Source organism: Drosophila sulfurigaster, chromosome 3 (genome assembly GCF_023558435.1).
Source record: "Drosophila sulfurigaster albostrigata strain 15112-1811.04 chromosome 3, ASM2355843v2, whole genome shotgun sequence".
NCBI lineage: Eukaryota > Metazoa > Arthropoda > Insecta > Diptera > Drosophilidae > Drosophila > Drosophila sulfurigaster.
Genome location: NC_084883.1, coordinates 34,662,239 through 34,683,591, shown reverse-complemented (window position 1 = coordinate 34,683,591; position 21,353 = coordinate 34,662,239). Strand labels below are relative to the sequence as shown.

Genomic DNA, 21,353 nt, shown 5'->3' with positions numbered 1-21,353 from the left:
GTGGCGTATCTGCATCTTTTTGCACATCCACCCGACAGCACAAAATTGTAACACTAACAGGCTTCACTGCCATGCAAATTGTTGTAATATTTCGTGCCCCATGTTGCATGGTTGCTAGTTGCCTGGTTGCCTGCCTGCTTGTTGTTGTCGAGTGAGGGACTTTAAAGTGGACCGTTTGCTTGTTAGTCGATTCGATGCTGGCGACACTGTTGAATCGTGGATACCGTTTTCAGCTTGGAACAGATCTTTTGACAAAGCCTAATGACTGTAACGTGATGTATGCTTAATGACGGAAATTAAGTATTTGCTGTTCAAGCACATCTTAAGACACGCTCGAATAAGTCCGATTTATTTACAAACACGAGACAAGCCAAAGCCAACACAGATCATTGATAGGATAGAGATTAAAAAAGTGAAGATAATAAGAAATGAAGCTGAAGAATATTTAATATTTTTAAAATGTAAGACATTGCACTTAAGGATCAATTCAGTAGTCAAATTGAAGACGTGAAGAGATTGAATAAATTCGAATACTAGAAGTTAAGCTTAAACACACTGGAGAAGAAGTGTAATAAGTATTAGGATTAGCAGAATTATCATGAAATTTGTTATAAATTATTAAAAAATCTGTTACCACATTTAATGACTTATTCAACTCCACTCGATTATGAATAGATTTATCAAAGATTCTTAATATATAAAACATTGTAAACGTAAAGAAATTTAAGAGAAAGCTTAAAAATACTGAGGAAAATGTACTAAACGAATTCAATAAATATGAAGACAAGCAGTATTTTAATAAAATCTTTTAATTATTACAAAATTAAGTCACAGCGTTAACTAAATTAATTCAGTTGCTTGAGATTATAAATAGATTTCTAAGAGATTGTGCAACAGCAACTTTGTTACTCTCGCTTTAGTTTAGAGGTCTTTAAGAGTTGCATTTGTTGTTTTGTTGTTGCTGCAGCTTAAGTATAATCATTTTCATGCTCCGACAAGCTCAGCTGCAACATAACTGACACGCCCACTCAGCGTCAGTTTCAGCCTCAGTAACAGCATCGGCTGCAACTTCAACTTCAACATCAACTTGAAGTCGTAGTCGAAGTTTAGCTGTATCTCTTGGCTGGCATATAAATTTCAAGACCCACCACAAATTTGTGGCCACCGAACACGTTTCTGTCTATTACATTTCATAAATTTATTAAATTATGCGCCTCTTAGACGCCGCAGCAGCAGCGAGCAAGAATCGAGCGGATAAATGAAGGAGAAGGAGAATAACAACAAAAAAAACCTAGACAAAAGGAATGAAAATGGGTGAAAAGTTGACGTAAATGTCTTGAGCAGAAAGTCGGAGGCATTAAAATAGAATCAGAAATTGAAAGAAAGTGCCACCAACTGTGTGAGTTGTACGTTCGCTACATGTGGCAAGCGAAACAGTTTAGTAGCAGCATGTGGCACAAAACAATAGAAAGAGAAAGAAGAGATGGATAGAAGAAAGAGAGGGGGATAGATATTTGTGTTGTCATTTTGACAAGCAACTAATAATTAATATGTCAAATTATGCACAAGTTGCAGCTAAGCGAAGCGTGTCCAGAGTTCAACTCCAAAAGGCACGACCTGCATGCAGCCAGTAATGCAATTAGAAAAGATGCAGAGGAAGATGGCAATAGTGGCAGTAGAGAGAGAGAGGGAAAGGGAGAGAGATAAAGAGAGCTGCCAAAATGTCAAATTGAAAATTGCTGGCGCTGGCAGCGTCAATGTCAGCGTTGCAGACAGCGAAACGTGCCACAGACCAGAGACCAGAGACCAGAAGGCTCTTCAGCTACAGGTTTGACTGCTGGCAAGAAGAAGAAGAAGAAGAAGGAGAAGAAGACGGGAAAGAGATGGGAAACCATTGCTGCACCTGCAACTTTTGCACTGCTGAATTGGGCAGCAACAAAGTCTAGCAACATATTGATGTTTAGCAACATGCAAACGCTAGCAACATATGGCCAGCCATTTACAGTTAGAGTGCGAGCACAAGCGACAGCAAATTGTTTAATTTGTTTTGGGTTAATGTTCGGGGCCAAAGCCTGTTTCTGGTTGATTGGTTTGGGCGCTGAGTTAGTTTATGTGGGTTATCATGTTGCTGTGCGTCAGCTGCGTGACTCTGACCAACTCCAAAGTGGCCATGGCCATAGAGTGTGTCAACGTCACGTTGTCTCCCTCTCACTCGCTGCCTATATCTATTTCTCTCTCTTTGCTGCATGCCACATGCTTCTTCTGCCCGCCATTCACCCGCTGCGTACGTGCGTCGCATGCTAAGCGATCCGATAAATATTTGCCAACGTCTTTAGGGCAAGACAAGTTGGGGAGCATTTGCTATATGGAATACTGGATATGGTGTGTAAGTAAAGGTCTTTAAGTTGCTTTTAAGTTGGTTTTAAGTTGTTAGCATTTAGCTCGGCATTAGCTGAGATTTGAGCCAAGAGTGCAGACGAGACAAAGACCAAGAATGCGACTAAGACGGAGTTTCAGACAGATAAGTTAAGATAACAAGTTAAGAGGCTGCCAAGTTGGCTAAAGTTTTGCATGAAAGCAGCTGCTTACTTATCATAATCACACATCATATTCACATAAATAAAATTTCAATTTTTCAGCATTTTAAAAAATGAGCAATTCATCAACCTAATTCATATTCAACGGTTTTTGTTAATTTCAATAACTAATTACTTGCTCATCTCATCAACATTCATACATATCCACATAAAAAAAGAGTTGAATTTGTGCTGAAATGTGCATAAATTCCGTGTGCGTCCTTTGACAACACCTTTTGCGTTTCCTTAACAACGATCCGACAACATTCACACAGCCTGCGGCCCACAACAATAACAACAACAACAGCAACAACAGTTTTGGGCTTGGAACGGACCCTAAAATCAACCCAATCTGCACATCTGCCCATCAAGCTTAATTTGCGTGCTGTGTCACCTTTGGCTACATAAATTTTAAACCGTCTCTCATTATAAATTTCCATTAAAATTATACGATGTGTGCCACAGCAGAGTGTTGCAGGTTCCCCTCTCTGTCTCTTTCTCTCTCTGCCACATTCCACTTGCCGTATCACCCGAAGCATTTACATTTACATGACCAACCCAAGCCTAACTTCACTTCTCTTTCCTCACTGTTTCTCGCACTCTTTTTGGCATTCCTTTTACACGTTTTGTTTTTTATATTTTTCGCTCCTCATCGCTGTGGGCATAATTTGTATGTAGCCTCAACAATTTGGCCATGAAAGGGTTAAGCAACAGCCCAGCCAACGGATGAGGCTGCCAACTTCTGACTGAGCGAAAGAATAAAACAAAAAGCAGCAACGAGAAAACAAAAAACAGTGGACGAACATCGCGCGCCAAAGTGTTGCCTTTTTTATACCCTGTTCTCTTTAAAGAGAAAGGTGTTTTAGGTTTGTGAGAGCGAATAATATGTGTTTTATGTAGATAGACAATTACCCAAAAGAATTACCATTGCTTTGTTGACCAAGTCCTTGATAATATTGTCATTGTTCTTTGATTAAGTTAATAAAACTTAAAAAGAATTATTATTATATAACTTTTCAATTAAACTTTTAATGATTTCAGTCTCCTATTAGAGTATCATTTAAAAAAAAAACGATTGACTATAAATGTTTTTTGTTTCAATTTTTTTATTCAATTGATTTTATAAATTTTTGGAAGCTGAATTTCTACACTCATTTATATTTTCCAAATATTATTATTATATTTTACACCCTGGTTGGTTGTATTTTATAAATTGCTTAAACTGTTTGCTTTTTACAGAGTTTCTTTGCATCGATCAGTCTGAAATTGTAGTTCAATCACATCTTTTTTTTTTGGTTTTTTGATGGCACCTCCCATTTCAGTTTTGTGCAGAAAACATATGGACGGGTCGACATTTTATAGCCGTCGGTGTTGGATTCGGGATCAGCTCGTTGCGGGACCGCAAAAACCAAATGTTTTTTGATATCGAACGTTATTTGGCAATCCTTGGCTCTCAGTTCGGTTCGGTTTTGACGCGACTGCGAGTGTCCTTAATAAAGTGTCGACATGTGTAATTTGTGCGGCCCTTGACTTTATCTTTTGAGCTTTGCAAGAGGTTCGCGACCCAAAACCGATAACATTAATAAATTATGGGCATTTTTTGATTTCTTTACCGTTGTTGATGTTTATTTTTTTTTGCTGGTTTGTGTTTTGCGGTGAACCCGTTTTGTGTGATGCCTGCTGTGATTCCTGCATATCCTGCATATCCTGCTGCTGCTGGTGTTACCACTTCCGGGGCATTAAATTGCCAGCGTCTTCGGCTAGTTGTTGAGCTTCGTGTTGAGAGCTTCGCTTCGTGCTTCGTTCCGGTTTCAGTTATTGGATTTCAATTTTTCGAAAATTGTATTCAATGCTCGAATGCATGTTTTGTTGTCAGCACGAGCTGTTTCCGTTGATGCCGTTGTCCTTGCCGGTTGTTTCAAGTGCGACGTTTCTGTCTGCGTCTCTGTCTCCCCAAGGACATGCCAGACAGCGAGACACAAAACACAAAGCCAGACAATGATGCCAGTCGAGAGAGACGAGCCTGACGCTGTCTCCTGCCTTTGCCTGTCTCCGGCATACATCCTGCTGCCTTCTGACTGCCTGAAAATCCACCCTTAGGACAATCGAATAGCATCTGGCATTGGGCCCAAAAAACATGGGTGCTTTCCATGTTTGTCTCGTCTATCTCTCTGCATCTCTTGCTCTCTGTATATATTTTGACTTTAACAGCGTCAGCAACACCCCCAAAAAAAGACACACACACACATACACGCAGAATACACCCACATGCCATCATTAACACGAGGGTTGTCTCTATACTATATATATGTTATATATATATATGGCTGACGAATCTGTAGCTAAAGTCGAACTCATTGCACTGTTCTTTTTTTTCGGTCTAAAACTTTCGCCATAACTTTGTTTTGCTCTCTCATTTGATAGCTTTCTCAGAATGAAATTTTTGATGGTCGCATTGTCTGAAAATGAAGACAAACAGATATTTTATCTTAATTGCTGCACATAACGTTCGTGCGTCGATTAAAACTGTCAACACTTTTTGGGGCTAACTGTCGCACGTTTTGCTCGCACAACAATAAAAGCTTAACCCGAAAACAAAAAACTTTTTTATAGTTTGTTAATTGACAGAGCGAAGAACAACAGGAATACAAATACGTTAATGAAAAGAGAGTTGAACTCTTGGCTAATCTTTTCAACATCTTGTTGCACTGTGCAACATCGTTGATTTTTTCAGACTTTACTTATAATAATTTGCAGTCTGCCCAACCATCATCAACACGCCCACCAATATTCCAACTAGAAGTCAGCTCTTCACCTCGCTTCTCTCTTCTTCCTTTTTTTTGCCTGGGCATAAAATTTATTTATAATAAATTAAAAACTCCTTAAATGCTGCTCAGACTTGCAGCCATTTTTTGTATTTTATTTCGTAGCCAGCAGCAAAAATGAAATACATTTTGCTGGCTGTAGTCGTTGTTGGCCTGGTCGACGCCAGGGCGCAAGGGCATGGGCGTGGCAAACGGGAAGTGGATGCCAGTTTAGTCGCTTGGCGTTTTTAGTTGTTGTTGTTGTTGTTCGAGACGTTGTTCGTCCACGCGGCCGGCATGAAAACTTATGTCGGCGGCCTTTGGGCGCAATTATTTATACATGCCTCATAAAAATCGAAAACAATGGCTCGCTCACTCCCAGTACAGACAAAGGGATGGAGGGATAGAGGGAGGGAGTTAAAGGCGGAGGCCTAACAATGCAATGTGCAAGTCTCAGGGCCTTTTGTTGTGGTCAGTTTGTGTTGCCGTTGCTGTTGTTGTTGTCGCAACTCCTCTGGGCAACGTTGTCTTTTGGGCTTTTGTTCTAACTGTTGCCAGCCGCATCAAGAGTCAGTCCTCTTTCTCCTAGTCATCCCTGCGGCTCAGTCTAGTGCTGTAATTGGCCATAGAAGAGGCGTCTCTGTTTGCACAGAGAAAGAGAGAGAGAGAGAGAGGAAGGGAGAAGGACAGACTCCATTAAATATTCCGCTGTGGTGCAACTTTAAGTGGCAACCCTAGCATGAATGCAATTTGATGTTATTACGCATACAATTCGGTTTATTTTTAGGACTGTCGACTGCAACCTTGAACTTTGCCACGCACCTCTCCCCTTTCTAACTCGCAACAGCCCCGCAAATTGGTTGCAACTCGGTCTGGAGGCAGTGTGTAAACCACAAGAGATTTGAATTTTAGATAGAACGCACACACATGGACATCAGACAGATAGAGTGAAAGGCAAAACAAACAAACTGCGCAAAAATTCTTGACTCTGCAGCACACAACTGTGAATACGAAATTTCGGAAATGTATCTGCATCTGATGCAGATCTCTCGACACATCTGCAAATGTTTGCCTCACGCAGCTCTCTTTGCAACAAACGCAACTCGACTCGACTCCATTCAACTGACTTTGAACTCATTTCACATGCAGCTGAGCAGACGAGGAAAGGAGGAAAGAGGGAAGGAAGTTCTTGTGGATGAGACCAACCTCTGTCTGACTCAAACTAAGCTTCAAATGGGAAGGCAATGGAAAGGCGGAGTCGCCCTGTCAAAGAGCAACCCCAAAATTTAACGGGCTCGGCCTGCGCATTATTTGAAATTCCCATTAAAAATTTAAAATGCGTTTCCCTCGACCCTCGCTGCCCGTTGCCCGCTACTGCTGATCCTGATCCTGATGCTGTTGTCGATGTTGCTGCCGCTGTCTCTTCACTTGGGGCAATCATCGTTAGGTTAGCGGCGCAAATTACATTTTTTTCCTTCTTTTCTACCAGCTTTAAATTGGGGGGCGAGAATTGAGCAAAGCAGGAAAGAGAAGCTGTCGACGTCGTCGCCTTTAACGCGTTTTATCTGGCGCGAGTTGCGGGCCCCGAAAATAAAAAAAAAAAAAAACAACAACATGAACGGCGGCTACAAATTTCATATAATGATGTTAATGATAAGCAGCCAAGCCAGCAGCCGAGCCGAGTCGAGTCGAATAGAGGGGCTGAATAAGCAGCAGGACTTGGCAATATGAGTATTTACGCATATTTGCGGCACATGCAAGAACATAAGAAGCGGGAAAATCAAAGTTGCTTGACTAGAGTATACCCTATACAAAGTATAGAGAAAGCATTTTCAGATTATTAAACTGAATAAATCAGAGATGTTAAAGTGTTTCCATTACATTTGCCGAAACCAAACATTTGATTGAATGTTTCATATCAATCGTAATGACATTTATAAAATATATCTATGTATCTTTATTATTAGTATAAAGAGGTAGTTATGAAAATTTTATATAAATAAATATACTATGAAACATTCGCTAGACAGATAAATAACAAAAAAGCCTATTGTAAAGTACAAATACAATATAATTTATAATTTATAATAAATTTGTGTTAAAAAATATTTCATTGTATTTTATATTTATGCACCGAAAATAACACCAGTTCCTAAAGAACATTCGAGAACATTCATTTTAAAATGGTATTCTTAACATAACACCACTTAAAGATTCTTAAAACTAAGAATATTTATCTGAAAAATGCTAAATTCTGAACACAAGATCAAACAGTATAGATTTTGGCTACAAAATTCTGTAATCTATCGAAATTTCTATAACGTTTTTATCTAACTTTGAGTACTTTCGTTCCCAGCTCAGTTAGTCGAGCTGTCGCAAATGATTCCTCATGCCATGTCTTTTGATTAAATTGTTGATCAACTACCTACAGATCAGTTTAATTTAATTAAAAATTAAATAATACATATGAATACTTTAATAAAAGTAATGTGAACTCTTTAAACTCCCAAATTCACAGCTGTTACAAGTCAACTCACAACAGCTGCCACTCCCGACCAATAGCTGCAGGGTATGAGAAAGAACTTTTGAGTATTTGTGGTAAAATAAGTATGGGGAGAGAGCCTTAAAATTGCCTGCAGTTTGTGGTCGGGGAACGGCAAACTGAAAAGAAAAATGCAAATTCGAAATTTGAATGAAGTGGAGCGCAAAAAAAATGAAGCAACAATTGATGTTGGACACAGATTTTTGACGCTCAACTCGAAAGTTGTGGCACATGTTGCAAAACAGCTGTCAATGAATCAAATGAAATAAATAATATTTGTTTGGCATAAATACATAATTATGCAGTTTGTGTTTGCGCTTAGCCTAATCCAGCCAGCTATAAACAATTTCTAATTAGATTTTTTTGCTGTGTTTAGCTTTGCTTTAGGTCAATTATTATGCGTAATTGAAGCAATTATTTTTTGTTCATTTTCCAATGCAATAAATATTTCATATTATGCATATTATATGATTAAATAGCAGCAATGTCAAGCGGCTTAATATAATTAAATGATGCCCATAAAAAAGGTTCTTTGACTCTCTGCTTCTTTCTCGCTCTCCAAGGGTTAAGCTAAGAGGAAAATTTCCTGGCTTGCTTTATTGTGAGCCTAATTAATTACGCACCAAAGCAAATTAATTTCCGTTTTGCTTTTACTCATTTCCCCTTTTGACTGTGATTTTCATTAACGATTTCCATTCAATTGAATTTTCATCATCTCATCTTGTTGTTGTTGTTCATTTCAGGATCTACACGATTGCGGTGCTCCGTGTCATGCGATGTTCTTTCCGGAACGGGAACGCACCGTTCTCCGTTATTGGGTTGGCTCCTGGGCGGCTGTCTGTGTGGCCAGTTGTCTCTTTACGGTAAGTAGAAAACCATTTTCCCATACTCAATATTAATGCGCGCTTTCTTCTTCTGTGTGTGGCGTAATGTCAGCCACTCAATTTTCAATTTGATGGCAATAAATCATGAAAAGACAGAACTGCAGTCTTCACACTCAACACGAACCGCATTCCCAAGCTATTCACAGAACTCTTCCTCCTCCCTTCTCCTTATCCCCATTGCGCTAAGCTCGTGGCAAGGTTTCATCCTGAGTGCTGCCATATTTTCCTTTGGCTTAAAAACATGGCTCGAGGGAGGAAGCGCAAACAACCTTTGCATATCCTCAGACAAGTAGATATCCTGCTGCTGCTGCTGCTGTTCTTCCTCCTGCTGCTGCTCTTCATGCAGCGAGTCTCTATTATGATGCTGCCACTTTGGCAAATCCCACGCATTGACATATTACCTGTCAGCGCATATTTTTCAATAAACTTGGCAAAACATATGCGGCAACCCTCGCCCCCTTCATCACGCCTCGTTTCACTTGAATAACTTCTGTCTGACATCTTCTCAGCACTTACGTTGGTCGCCCTGCGGCGTTGTTTGTGTTTGGGGCAGGTGTTGTAGGGATTTCTGTCCTTGCCAGCTGTCCATTCATCTGGTGGAGCGTGTAGTAGTTGCCTTCTGGCAAACTTAACATATATAGAAAAGCTGATTGCGCGTTGAGAACAAAGCCAAACTTTAAATATTGCACATCTCTTGACTTTAACTTAGATAAATTGAATGTCAAATTCCTTGAACTGAACTCATTTCCATACCGACTAAGTTTATACCCTTTAATCATTTATTATTCACAAATATCCAACCATTAACTAACCCAAATTGCTTGCATTCCCATACGCATTATTCATCATTCACGAATCAATAACCATTTATTCATTCGACAAAACCATCCTTTTGGCCTGAGCATATGCAAATTTCTTTGCTTTCTCTCAGCTTTATTTTTTTTCTTCTGTTTATTAAAACCTCAGCCCAAAAATTTGTTACCTTTTTGCTACTACGAGTATCTTATCCTTGATACTGTGTCTTGACATAAATTCGACCTTAACAAATCCATCAAGTTGCATGGATGATGTACATTGTACAAAAAACTAGACCCAAAGCTAAAATAAATTTGAATAAAAAAACAATTTAGTCAAGGGAACGGAAGTCTATAACCTGGTAAGCATCGTAATCAACAGAGAAAAGCGAGAAGAAATGAATGAAAGACCAAAAGGTAGCCTGTAGTAAGATTTTAAATTTACATCTACTGAGATTATAAAATTATTTATATGACTGAGGAGAATACGAATTAGTTGACATAGTTTTGTTAAAGAATTGTTGCTTCCAATAGTTAACTATTGTCAAATTTCTAAGTAACTAAATTAAGAAATTTCATCTTTAGTCTTCAAAACTTGTTTACAAAGTATTTAATTCACTTATATAAGTTACTTATTTTCCAAGCAAGTAATATATGAGAAATTGCATTTTCAGTCCTCAAGACTTGCTTTCAAGTTATTAATTAGTTTGTATATTATATTTAAAAACATTTTTTTAAGACCCTTCTTATAAAAAATATTTCAATTTTTCATGTGAGCTTAGATTTTTAATAGAAAATTCCGAGTTCTTTTTCTACTTAAACGATTCATTATTAAAGAAAAGCTAAATAATATAATACATTTTTAGGTGTCAAAAGTATTTATAAAAACTTCAGTCCGCATAATATCTATCGCTGTAAATCTTCTCATATTCCGAATCCTATTTGTATTTGTAAGACTTTTTATATTCAAAATTTCAAATTTTTTTACGAAGCAAGCGACGTTCTTCCTAAATTACCCACAGGGTATTCAATTTGCATCTGAGGCAGTCTTAAACTTGCCTCGTAATTCGCAAGGCACTTGTGCAATCATCAGGACGGCCCAACGAACACATCTATCAAATATTTTTTGGCCAACAACACAATTTGCCTGCTGTTGATCTCTCTTCCTCTCTTTCTATGCGAGTGTTTGTAACATTTGAGATGAAGCTGGGGCTGAGTTTCGGATGGGAACGTCATAAAGTTGAGCTACATTCATCACATATGTGCATGGAGAATGCGAGCGAGGGGAGAGAGAGAGAGAGAGAGAATGAAGAAGGGAACATTGTCACTTTCAGTGCGACATGTTTTGCATAGTTCTTTCTGCTGTCGGCTTCTTTGTTTTTTACTCCCAAGTTCTTAAATACCCTGTGGTCGTAAAATTTGTAAACAGAGTATGCTAAAGTTGTGCAGATCTATAGCAAGTTGTTGTCAGTATATTTTAAAGGTGTTGCAGGGTATTCGGTAGTCCATCAATTTCTGCCTTCCTCGCCTTCTTACTTGTTTTCGCTTGTGATAAATTTGGCCTTGCATGTAATTTGTCGCCCCATTGTCAGAGCCAGAAACAGATACAGCTACAGTGTCTGTAAGTGGGCATGGCAGTGCGTATATCAGTGCAAAAAATGTGCGCAAATTATTATTTCTTTTCCCCCCAGTCATTTCATGCATTCTCTACTTGAATATTTTTTATGATTATGATTATGTTTCAGAGTGTTCATTTTGCATTTTGCAAGCATTCAACTGCTGCCGTTGCTGTTTCTACTTTCACTTTCTCCCTCGCTCGCAACTTATTCAGATTTTGTTGTTATTATTTTTATTGTTGCAGTGGGTCACCAACCTCCCATCCCCGCTCTCCACTCTCCCCATCCATCCCCTTGACATATTCATTTCCATTCTCAGCATTCAAGCTGATGGAATTGTTTTGTATGCTCTTCATTTATTTTTCTGTTGTTGTTGTTGTGTGCTCCATTGTTAAAATGCAACGCAACTTTTATCATGAAATTCAAATGATATCCGCAGCCATACTTCATACTCACTCGTATATATTAAATAATTTTGTTGTGCAACAAGCGGGAGCTAATGATAGCCCACAAAAGTCCGAAATAAAACCATATTAATGTGTGTGCCAAATTAATGTGGCAAAGCCTTTTATAAGCTCATGAAATTAACATGCCAAGGAAAGTTCAAAAACGACCAAAATAAATGCTGATTGAATTAAATTCAATTAAATATTACTGAAACACATTTTTAGTCAAAAGTTCTGAGCTAATTTTAATTGCATTAAATATGAATTTGGTTGCGTTAAAATTATAGCTTTTTGAATTTTAATTTGAGATTCGTTAATTGATTTTTGTCCTTTAAAGTTTGCTTAATGTTTTAAATTTGTAATTGAACACGTTCAGTAGATAAATTGTACATAAAATTTCATTGCAAAGTCTTTCGAATATCGCAATCAAATCGTAATATCAAAGTGATTGTTGTTCGCGATATTCATTGCATAAATTTAGAGTATCTTCGCCATCTATTTCAACAAATAAAACTATTTTATGGCGCTCTCGCATATGGATGCTGTTTGATGCTTTTAATAAGCTGCTTTTTATGCGCTCATATACTCGAAAGCAAACAGCAACTGAATTGACAATGAGCAGCAGTATCAATAAAGGAAATATTTGAGAGAAAATGTCAGTCGAGTGCATTAGAAAACTGCAGTGAAAAGCGTTATGGCAAATATTGACCAGCTAAAAAAAAAAAGGAAACTAGAATTTCATTTTGCTTTGTGTTCGCTCCACTTCATATTTTGCAATGACCCAATTCTCATTTGAAGGTCGAGTTTTGCTTTAATTATCTTGGTTTTGTGTGCAAGATTAAAGTGAAACCCTAGAGGACATGAGGAAAGTTTTGTACAACTCGAAAATAATAAAGTTGCAGGTGTGAGCCAAGACGCATTTATTTCAATTTTGCACAACACAAGTCAAACTAAAAACCAAACAAATTTACGAATTCTCGGCAATATTGCGAGAGTCTGTAAACTTTACCATCCGGTTGATGTGTCGTGGAATCTGAGCTAAAGTCATCGCCTAGAGACTGCGAGAAAGAGAGACAACTGTCAACAATCAACACCTTTTTCATTAAACGCATTAGATGAGAATGTGAATGTGATGAGAACGAGAATGAGAATGAGACGAGAGACGAGAGACATCTGACATGACATTTGTTTTAGAATGAAAGCGAAAAGAAAATGACTTGGGCTGTAATGGCCTCTCAATGGGTTGGAATAGTGTGACATACGGGAGAAGCCTCTGCTGCTATAATGTTGACAACAAATAAGCGAAGCGAGGGGGCGGAAGGGAAGCAGGTGGCAGTCAGTCAGTCAGTCAGCACGTTGTTGACTTTGATGACTTTTCTTAATTACGAAACCTGCTGAAACAGAAGCTCAGTGAGGCGCATGTTGACACGACAGACGGACAGACAGACTGAGAGACAGTCTGTCATCTCTGGATGTGAGCAAATATGCCGTGTCATGATGACAAAAGTAACAACAACTGCAACAGGACCAAAGCAGTCAGCGATAGTTGCACAAGAATCAACAAACAAACAAACAACAAAAGTATACCCTAACAAATAGTTGCAGACAGTGACATAATTCTGTTGTTACTTTGAGCTTCATATTTGCTGAGATTTATTGCGAAAAGGTTTGTTAACTTTTTAGAATGTGTCGCAAATCTTTTTAGCGAATTGTCAGACCAGTTTGTGACAGCTTTTGACAGTCGGCTTTACATAATCGTAACTTGTTAAATATGCACATTTCAATGACAGCATAAACAAAATTTTAATCATTTCAAAAAGCGATAACATGTCCAAAAAATTATGCTGAACTAGAATCACAAAGCCAAACGAAACGAAGCCGCAAAACATTTACCACAATTTATGCCGCAATTATTGTTTCAACAAATTCACAGAAAGAAAAAAAATAAACAAAACCTGTGGCCAGTCTTATGCTAATCATAGGCGCTAAGTTAGACGACAATGTTGCAGCCCCTTTTTTTCCGCCTCCCTGACTAAAACAACTCCTACTCCTAAGAATTGTTGTTGTTGTCTTCGTTTGGTTATATGCAAATGCCCGCCATCATTTAGTTTGAATTTGAAATGAAAACCTACAGCAAAAAAAAAAAGAAAAAAAGTATGGTAAAATTTAATTTAATTTATGCAAAACTCAAAGCTGACAACAAAGCAGAACGGCATGCCACAAAGCGGGGGGGAACTTTAGTTTTTTCCTCTTTTTTTCGGCTGATTTTAATGACTAGTTTTAGAAATTTATGAGCCACAGCGGCGTTAAAATTGAAATTAAACATTCAACTTGACCATTAGAGACAGAGCGAGAGATAGAGGTGTGGTTAAAATTTGTGTGGGTAAATGCTGTTGTTGTTGGGTCTGCTCCACTGGGAGACAATTGTCGAGGGGTTGCTGCAGATGCAAAATAATCAACTAAAATGCTCACTTTAAGCACTCTTTAAGATAACGCATCGCAGATAAACTAGCTTAAAGAGGGTAAACTACAATGGTAAATAGCAAAGATACTAAAATATTCTGCGGCTGGGATTTGACATAGGTTTGTTTGCTGTGTGAGCCTGGGAATGAATATCTTCAAATATTGATCGAGCTGAATTAAACATGATTAAAGAGGGTTAAGTGGAGATAAATGCTTGAAGTCTATTGTGACATAAATATTAAACTAAATGCTAAAAGTTAAATACGTAGTAGAAACATAAACATTAAATTTATATAAAATAAATATAAAAGCAAATTAATAGTCCAAAATAAACTTCAGAAAAACAAGCTTAAATTAATTTCAATATATAACTTATTCTAAGAACATTATCACATAAATTAAAACTATGAAAAAATATCGAATTTGTATAAAATTAAAGCAAATTAATAGTTGAAAATAAACCTCAGAAAAATAAACTTAAATTCATTTTAAAATATTATTACATACATTGAAATTATTAAAAAAAAGACTCACTTTTGAAATTCAGTTTTAAAATAATTTAAAAATACATTTCATTCTGACAATATTACAAAAACATTTGAAACGTTGTAAGAACCAGAAAAATACTCAATTTTAATTTCCATTTACACCAACTTCTTTGGCTCACACCTGAAAGTACTTAAGGGTCTCGGCTTATGCTCTTTGAGCTACTCTGTTCCCCATGGGCATATATCATGGGGCAGGGTCTAGCCCTAGCTTTAAATGTGAGCCGGAAACTGGCTAAGTACGCCCCATGTTTATCAAAGAGCTGCCCACGCCCCATCACAACGAAGAGTTGACAGCCAAGTTGCCCCAACTGAAGCACGAGAAACGCATAATTTTTGTCCCACACAGAGATAGAGATGAGAGTCGGAGTCAGTCGGAATCGTAGTTTTTGAGGGAGGAAGAGACAAACGTCGCTGTAATGTCTGCTTCCGACTGCTTTTGGTTGCTTTTGCTTAGTATTTCACTTCATTTGTAGCTACAATTTCAGCAGTCACACCTACAAAAGCGACCACGCCTCCAACGCCCCCTTGACTACAAATGAAATGAGCAGCATGCGTGGCATAACAAATTGCTCTGACTGGGGGAAGCTCTGCAAAGAGCATGAAATGTCGGAACGAACATCCAAAATAGACGTCGGGCTAAGAACTCAGAAAGAGAGAGAGAAAAGAGCTCCAGTAACCCTTGCCTTTTGCGAGATCTGTCTGGCAATCCTTTACCGAATTGCTTGGCATAAATAAACAATTCAATTCCATTCAATTCTATTTGGGTTTTTCACTTTTTTTTTCTTCTTGCTTTTGCGCTTTGTTGTGGCTGTGTGCGATGTCAACAAATGTGTGTTACACACACCCAAAATCTGTGGCATAAATTTCGCATGTAAATGAGGCGAACGGCTGAAGCGTAGGCGGGAATTAGACGCAGGCATATGAGAACTATAATTTAATATCTAAAAGTGGCAACAGACACAAAGAGTAAGCCAGTAGATACCCTAGGAGGAAGGATTGTTGATTAAAAGATTGAATTATTTTGAATGTAAGACACTAAAAGTGTAATATTGTTAATCTTAAGAGCAGTGGAATGTTAATAAGTAGCTGGAGTTAAAAGGGGTAACGAATTATATATAATAACGATATAAGAGAAACACGTTACTGATGTATTTTGATGTCAAATAGGTAAAGAAATCATTCATACGTTATGGTTCAATATAATTAAAACCTTTCAACAATAACTGAAGGGATATAACAAAGTGTCAATGTGTAAAGAGACAATAATGAAGTGTATAGTGCGGACAAATTTGATAAATAAATAATAATAAATAAATAGCGATAAATTATAATTATAATTATAACTTTGTAGAGGAACGAATAATAATTGAAATATAAAATTAACAAATTAACGAATCACAAATATTTCATACATGACTTTATCGTTCTTAAGAATGTGATTCTAAGAACAGAAATTGCTAAGAACTATTCAATCAGACACATGCTGCGAATATGCCATATATGGTATGTCATCTATAGTTAACATATGTCTATGCCATATACCCTTTTGATACCCTAGAAGCAATGGAAATCTTTACAAATGAATGCCTGCGCCTTGTGACGATTGCGTTGAGTCGTATTGCGAGTGTCGTGTGTGTGTGTTACATCTATGAATAATTCAAATGTTTCTTGGTCGTAATAATAATGGCAGCACATTATGCAATGGAAACAACATGGCAAAGACACCAACGCTCCATCTGCAACACATCAACACTCCAGCACTCCAACTGTAGTTCCCTCTCAGCGCCTCGTGATAGTTTTGTAATGATCAAGTTAAATGGCTTTTGGGCAAAGACAAAAGACAAAGGACTTAAGATACAGCCTCAGTATCAACGTCAACCTCAGCCTCAGCCCTGGGCTTAGTTCAAATGGTAATGAATTCATTTAAATGGTGCGTAATCAGCAGGCAGACACAATTGTAGATTGAGTTCCATTTGGTATTTGGATTTAGATTTGAGGGTTTGAGGATTGCAGTTTTAGCTTTGAGTTGATGTCATGAATTGGTTTCGTCTGAGTTGGTTTCATTGTAAGGGAAAGGGGGAAGGACGGGCTCCTAGGCGGGAGCTCATTTAATTGAAATTGTCCTTAAAGCCTAAAGAATTGTCAAGCAATTTGTGTGTGCAGCTGAATGGGGGAAATTGAGCCTAATAGCATTATTAAATATATAATGCCCAAGGCTAACGGGCAACAAACCAAAGCCTGAATAGTGCGAGAGTTGAGTGTGTAGGGTCGTTGGTCGGCTTGGTCTCATTAGGGAACACGCTACAAATGAGCTCAGATCAAATAAATTGCACAACAATCAGCTAATGTGTATAGCCTAATGACCATAGTGAAACCTCCTCAAGCCCAAAGCAAAAGCATCCTGACTCCTCTCTCCTCTCTCCTCTCTCCTCTCTCCTCTCTCCTCTCTCTCTGCTTTCCACTCCCCGGCTAATGCATTTTTAAGCCACTTCGCAAGGCAGCTTCGTTCCTATAATTACAGACTTAATTAAATTTAAATTCATATTTAATATGTTTAATTTGTGTGGCCTCTTTTGTATAATAATAATCAACATATATATGGTTGCCTTTTTTTTGTTTGTTCCTCTTTATTTGCAGGTGCTCACCTTTCTGATAGACTCTTCGCGTTTTCGCTATCCGGAGCGAGCGATTGTCTTTCTGGCCGTTTGCTATCTCGTCGTCGGTTGCGCCTATGTGGCCGGACTTGGTGCGGGCGATTCGGTGTCGTGCCGGGAACCATTTCCGCCGCCAGTGAAGCTGGGGCGCCTGCAGATGATGTCCACCATAACCCAGGTAAGTCGGCAGCTACACTTCAAGCAGCCTGGCAGCAGGTGAAACGAATTTCATTTTTTATTTACGAACTTCCTTACGCTACTTTTTGTGTTGTGCCTTTTGCGCCTGCTGCTGCCTCTCTGTTACTTTCCTCATTCTCATGCTCATCCTGGATATGCATCCACTTACAGGGTCATCGGCAGACCACGGCCTGCACCGTATTATTCATGGCATTGTATTTCTGTTGCATGGCCGCCTTTGCGTGGTGGTCATGTTTGGCCTTTGCCTGGTTCTTGGCTGCCGGACTTAAATGGGGCCACGAGGCAATTGAAAATAAATCTCATTTATTCCATTTGGTTGCCTGGGCGGTGCCAGCTCTCCAAACCATCTCGGTGCTTGCTCTGGCTAAAGTTGAAGGTGAGTACTCCACCCCTACCTACAGAAATACCCAATTATTAATAAAAATAATAACAACACACAAGCGAACACGCAAACAATAAAAGGCGAAACATAGTGAAAGAGATTACGAGAAACGAGAAACAGGAAGAATCTTCTCACTCCATTGACCTTTAGCTTTAAAGAGACCCCACTTGGAAGTCATTATAAATTACCAGCACTTAATAGATACACAAACTAAACTCAAACCCAACTCATACCTCAGTTTTCAGTGTTCAGTATCCCCAAACTGTCTGTCTGTGTGAGCCACAGCCGTCAGTTTTCGTCATGTAAGACGAAACCGTCATTAGACATCATTTTGTGGCATTAACTGTATCTATTTCGATGCTGCGCAGCCCAAACAAACCTTAAGAACCAAAGCAACAAATAAATAATGGGACAAAATGCGAAAATTGTGCTCAAAAATTAAATTTTTTTTAAGATACGAATTAGATACGAATTATATATCTTACAAATCGATAATGAGTCGATGATTTGTAGTGGATTTTTTTAGTATTTGAAATAATGATAAAAAAAATATTATAATATAAATACATCTTTTAAAATAACTTTAATATTTCATATCATTATTTGATATCCATATATCTTGAGAGTGTGCTTGTGATCTCGATGAAGTCGTCAACTATAATTTGATACATTTTTTTATTAATAATATATAAATATCTTCTTAAACTATTACAAAAATGGATTTCATTACTTTATTGATACAAAATTTGAGGGAAAAATATGATTAGTCACTATAATGATATTCCTAATTGTCGCATTTCAATATATAATATTTAATTTCAATAGCTTAAGAAAAATATAAAAATAATTTAAGTATATTCTTATCACTTAGCACAAAATAGAAAGGTATTATAACCTGGATTTTGGTATATACATATAAGAATTTTTTTAGTGTTTTAATTTTGGTGTATTTTACCGATAATATCATACTGTTGTGCTTTATTAAAAGTGCTCCAGCTGTAGCCTTCTTGTTTCTACTTCAGTGTACGTTTCTCGTATTATTTCTTAGCTTAACCCTTTTGAAACTTTTCACCCAGTAATGCCTGCTTTATCCCATTGTACTTTGCAAGACAGACGGTGCGTGCCGCCCGTTTCACAGTCATTTTGTGGTTCATTTAAAAACGGGCCGGGCCTGATTGTGACCTGGCAGGGAGGGCTGAGCGCTGAGCAAAGCTGAGCAGCGTTGTTCCGTCCGTAGAGTTGATGTCCGCGATTTCTAAGCAATTTAATGACCTACGTGGTCGAAAGCAGACACGAAATAAATCTTGGCCAAGAAATGTAAAACAAAATGGTTGCTAAAATGGTCACGTTAAAATGCCGTAAAAAAACCAACGTAGATTTAGACCTTTGGATAATTCTTCTTTTTTATTTACTTTTTTCTCGTTGTACTTTTTTTTGGTGTGCTTTGCTGTGAGTGGAGCTCATGAGCTCCAATTTCGGGTCAAAGAACAAGCAACAAGAACACAAATCTCGAGCAGCTACCAAAGCGAATTCGCTTAGCTCTTTCAGTTGGGTAGCTGCTGTTTTTTTTTTTTGTGCTTGCCTCTTCTGGATAGCCGTTCACATTTTTGGGCTTAATTAGATTGCGGCTTAATGACTCAATTGTGTTTGGTATTATGGCGCATTAGAATTTCCTAGCTGCTGCCGCTGCCACTGCCGCTGATTGTCCTCTGTTGAAGCCACTTCTGCTCTGCAACCAGCGACGACCCGCAGCAATTTCCAATTGGAAATGGAAGGCAGACACAGTAATTAAATACAGCACCACCGCATGATTATGGCTTGTTAGGCAAATCCAATGAATGAGTAGCGAACACTCGGCGATGGCCACTTTACTACACTTTCCTATATACTGTATAGTGTATATCGAACATTAACTGTTCCCCCACCCAACAACGTTCACTCCTCCTTTTGCATTGTAAATACCGAATGTAAAGTGAGAGCTTTTGGCGCGGGACTTAGCACCGGATAATAGCAATCGATGCTCTCGAACGGAATTATCGAGTGATTAACCCAACGCATGCTTGTAAGATAGATTTATAGGGCGTTTTAAGTGCCAACTATTGGCGAATTCCTGTTACATCAGCTATGCATTAGGCCAATTAGTTGCAGCCAAAGATATCGAGAGCAATTCGAAATGGTAATTAAACTGAGGCATAAAAAACATTTCTTTACGAATCTGGTTTTCGAACTAAAACTGGATTTTCAGGAAGAGAAAGAAGTTGCTTATGGATAGAATTGATATAATAAAATTAATTAAAATAAGAATAATTAAACTAACGCATATAAAACATTCCCAAGCGGATATTTTTCCCAAACTAAAAAAGAAGAAGTCGAGCATTGATTTAATTGATATACTAATAAATTAAGTAACTCTTCTTTGTCTTAAGGAAGACAAAAATGTACCTTATTAATTTTAATCAAATTAAATAAATGAATAATATAAATAAAATAATTAAATTAAAGCATTTAAAATATACCAATACGGATCTTTTTTCCAAAATAAGGAAGAGCCACAAGTCGATTTTTAATCGAATTAAATTAATTTAATAAAATTAAATGAGTTGCCTGGTGTTCAATCTTGATAACCGAGATGATTGATTGGCACGTAGAAACTGATATAAAATACATAAATATTATATTGCTGATTTTTACCTGTTGAAAAATCGAATTTTTGCACATGCGTGAGCACTTATCGGAGAGAGACAAGCTCATTGCAATTTTTCCAGTGCTATGCAAACACAATCAAATATTTCCACTTAAAGAGACCCCACAAATTCCCCCACCACAATGCCACAGCTCGAAAGACATTCGCTAATGCATGCAAAATGGCAAAGCCATAAAAAACATATTTCCCCCTCATTGCACGGCTGTAATAAAAGATGGAAAACATTAACAACGAGCCAAAACGATTTATGAAAATCTTTGCCTTTGCCCGAAAAAGCGAAAAGCGTAAAGGAAAAACTCAAGTAAAAATGATGACTTAATGCACTGAGCACACCAAGGAGAAGGAAATCGGGGAGGGGAGGAAGGGGACACTCCTTGTGAGAGACTCGCCCGAAAAGCGGCCTCAGGGCGAACCTAACGATGGTGGCACGCAACGGTAAAAGACATAGAGAGAGAGAGAAAGCGAGTGCGAGTGTGAGAGAGAGAGACCATTCAGAAACCATTCAACGACAATTAATGTTAAATTTAAAAATACATTATTTTAATGTGTCGTCAGCTGGTTGAGAGCTGTAGCTGTTGCTGTTGCTGTTGCTGAGGCGACGATGATGGCAGCGACGTTCCGTAAACATGGCCAGAACCAGCCAAGCAGCCACCATCTCCTAACTCCCAACTGGCCCGAAGTCTTGCCGCCGTTGGCTACGTGCATTGAATTTGTAATTTGCGCACGTTCGCAGCAAACATTG

The 21,353-nt window shown here is 38.1% G+C and overlaps 1 protein-coding gene across 1 annotated transcript in view; it reads left to right on the top strand.

The window, feature by feature from the left end:
* The window catches only part of LOC133844151 (frizzled), a 114,397-nt gene that overhangs the window by 31,488 nt on the left and 61,556 nt on the right, over positions 1-21,353 (top strand). The window contains exons 2-4 of the mRNA XM_062278007.1: positions 8,666-8,785; positions 17,311-17,505; positions 17,676-17,901. Coding sequence (XP_062133991.1) covers positions 8,666-8,785; positions 17,311-17,505; positions 17,676-17,901 — 541 coding nt within the window. The remainder of the gene's footprint in view (positions 1-8,665; positions 8,786-17,310; positions 17,506-17,675; positions 17,902-21,353) is intronic.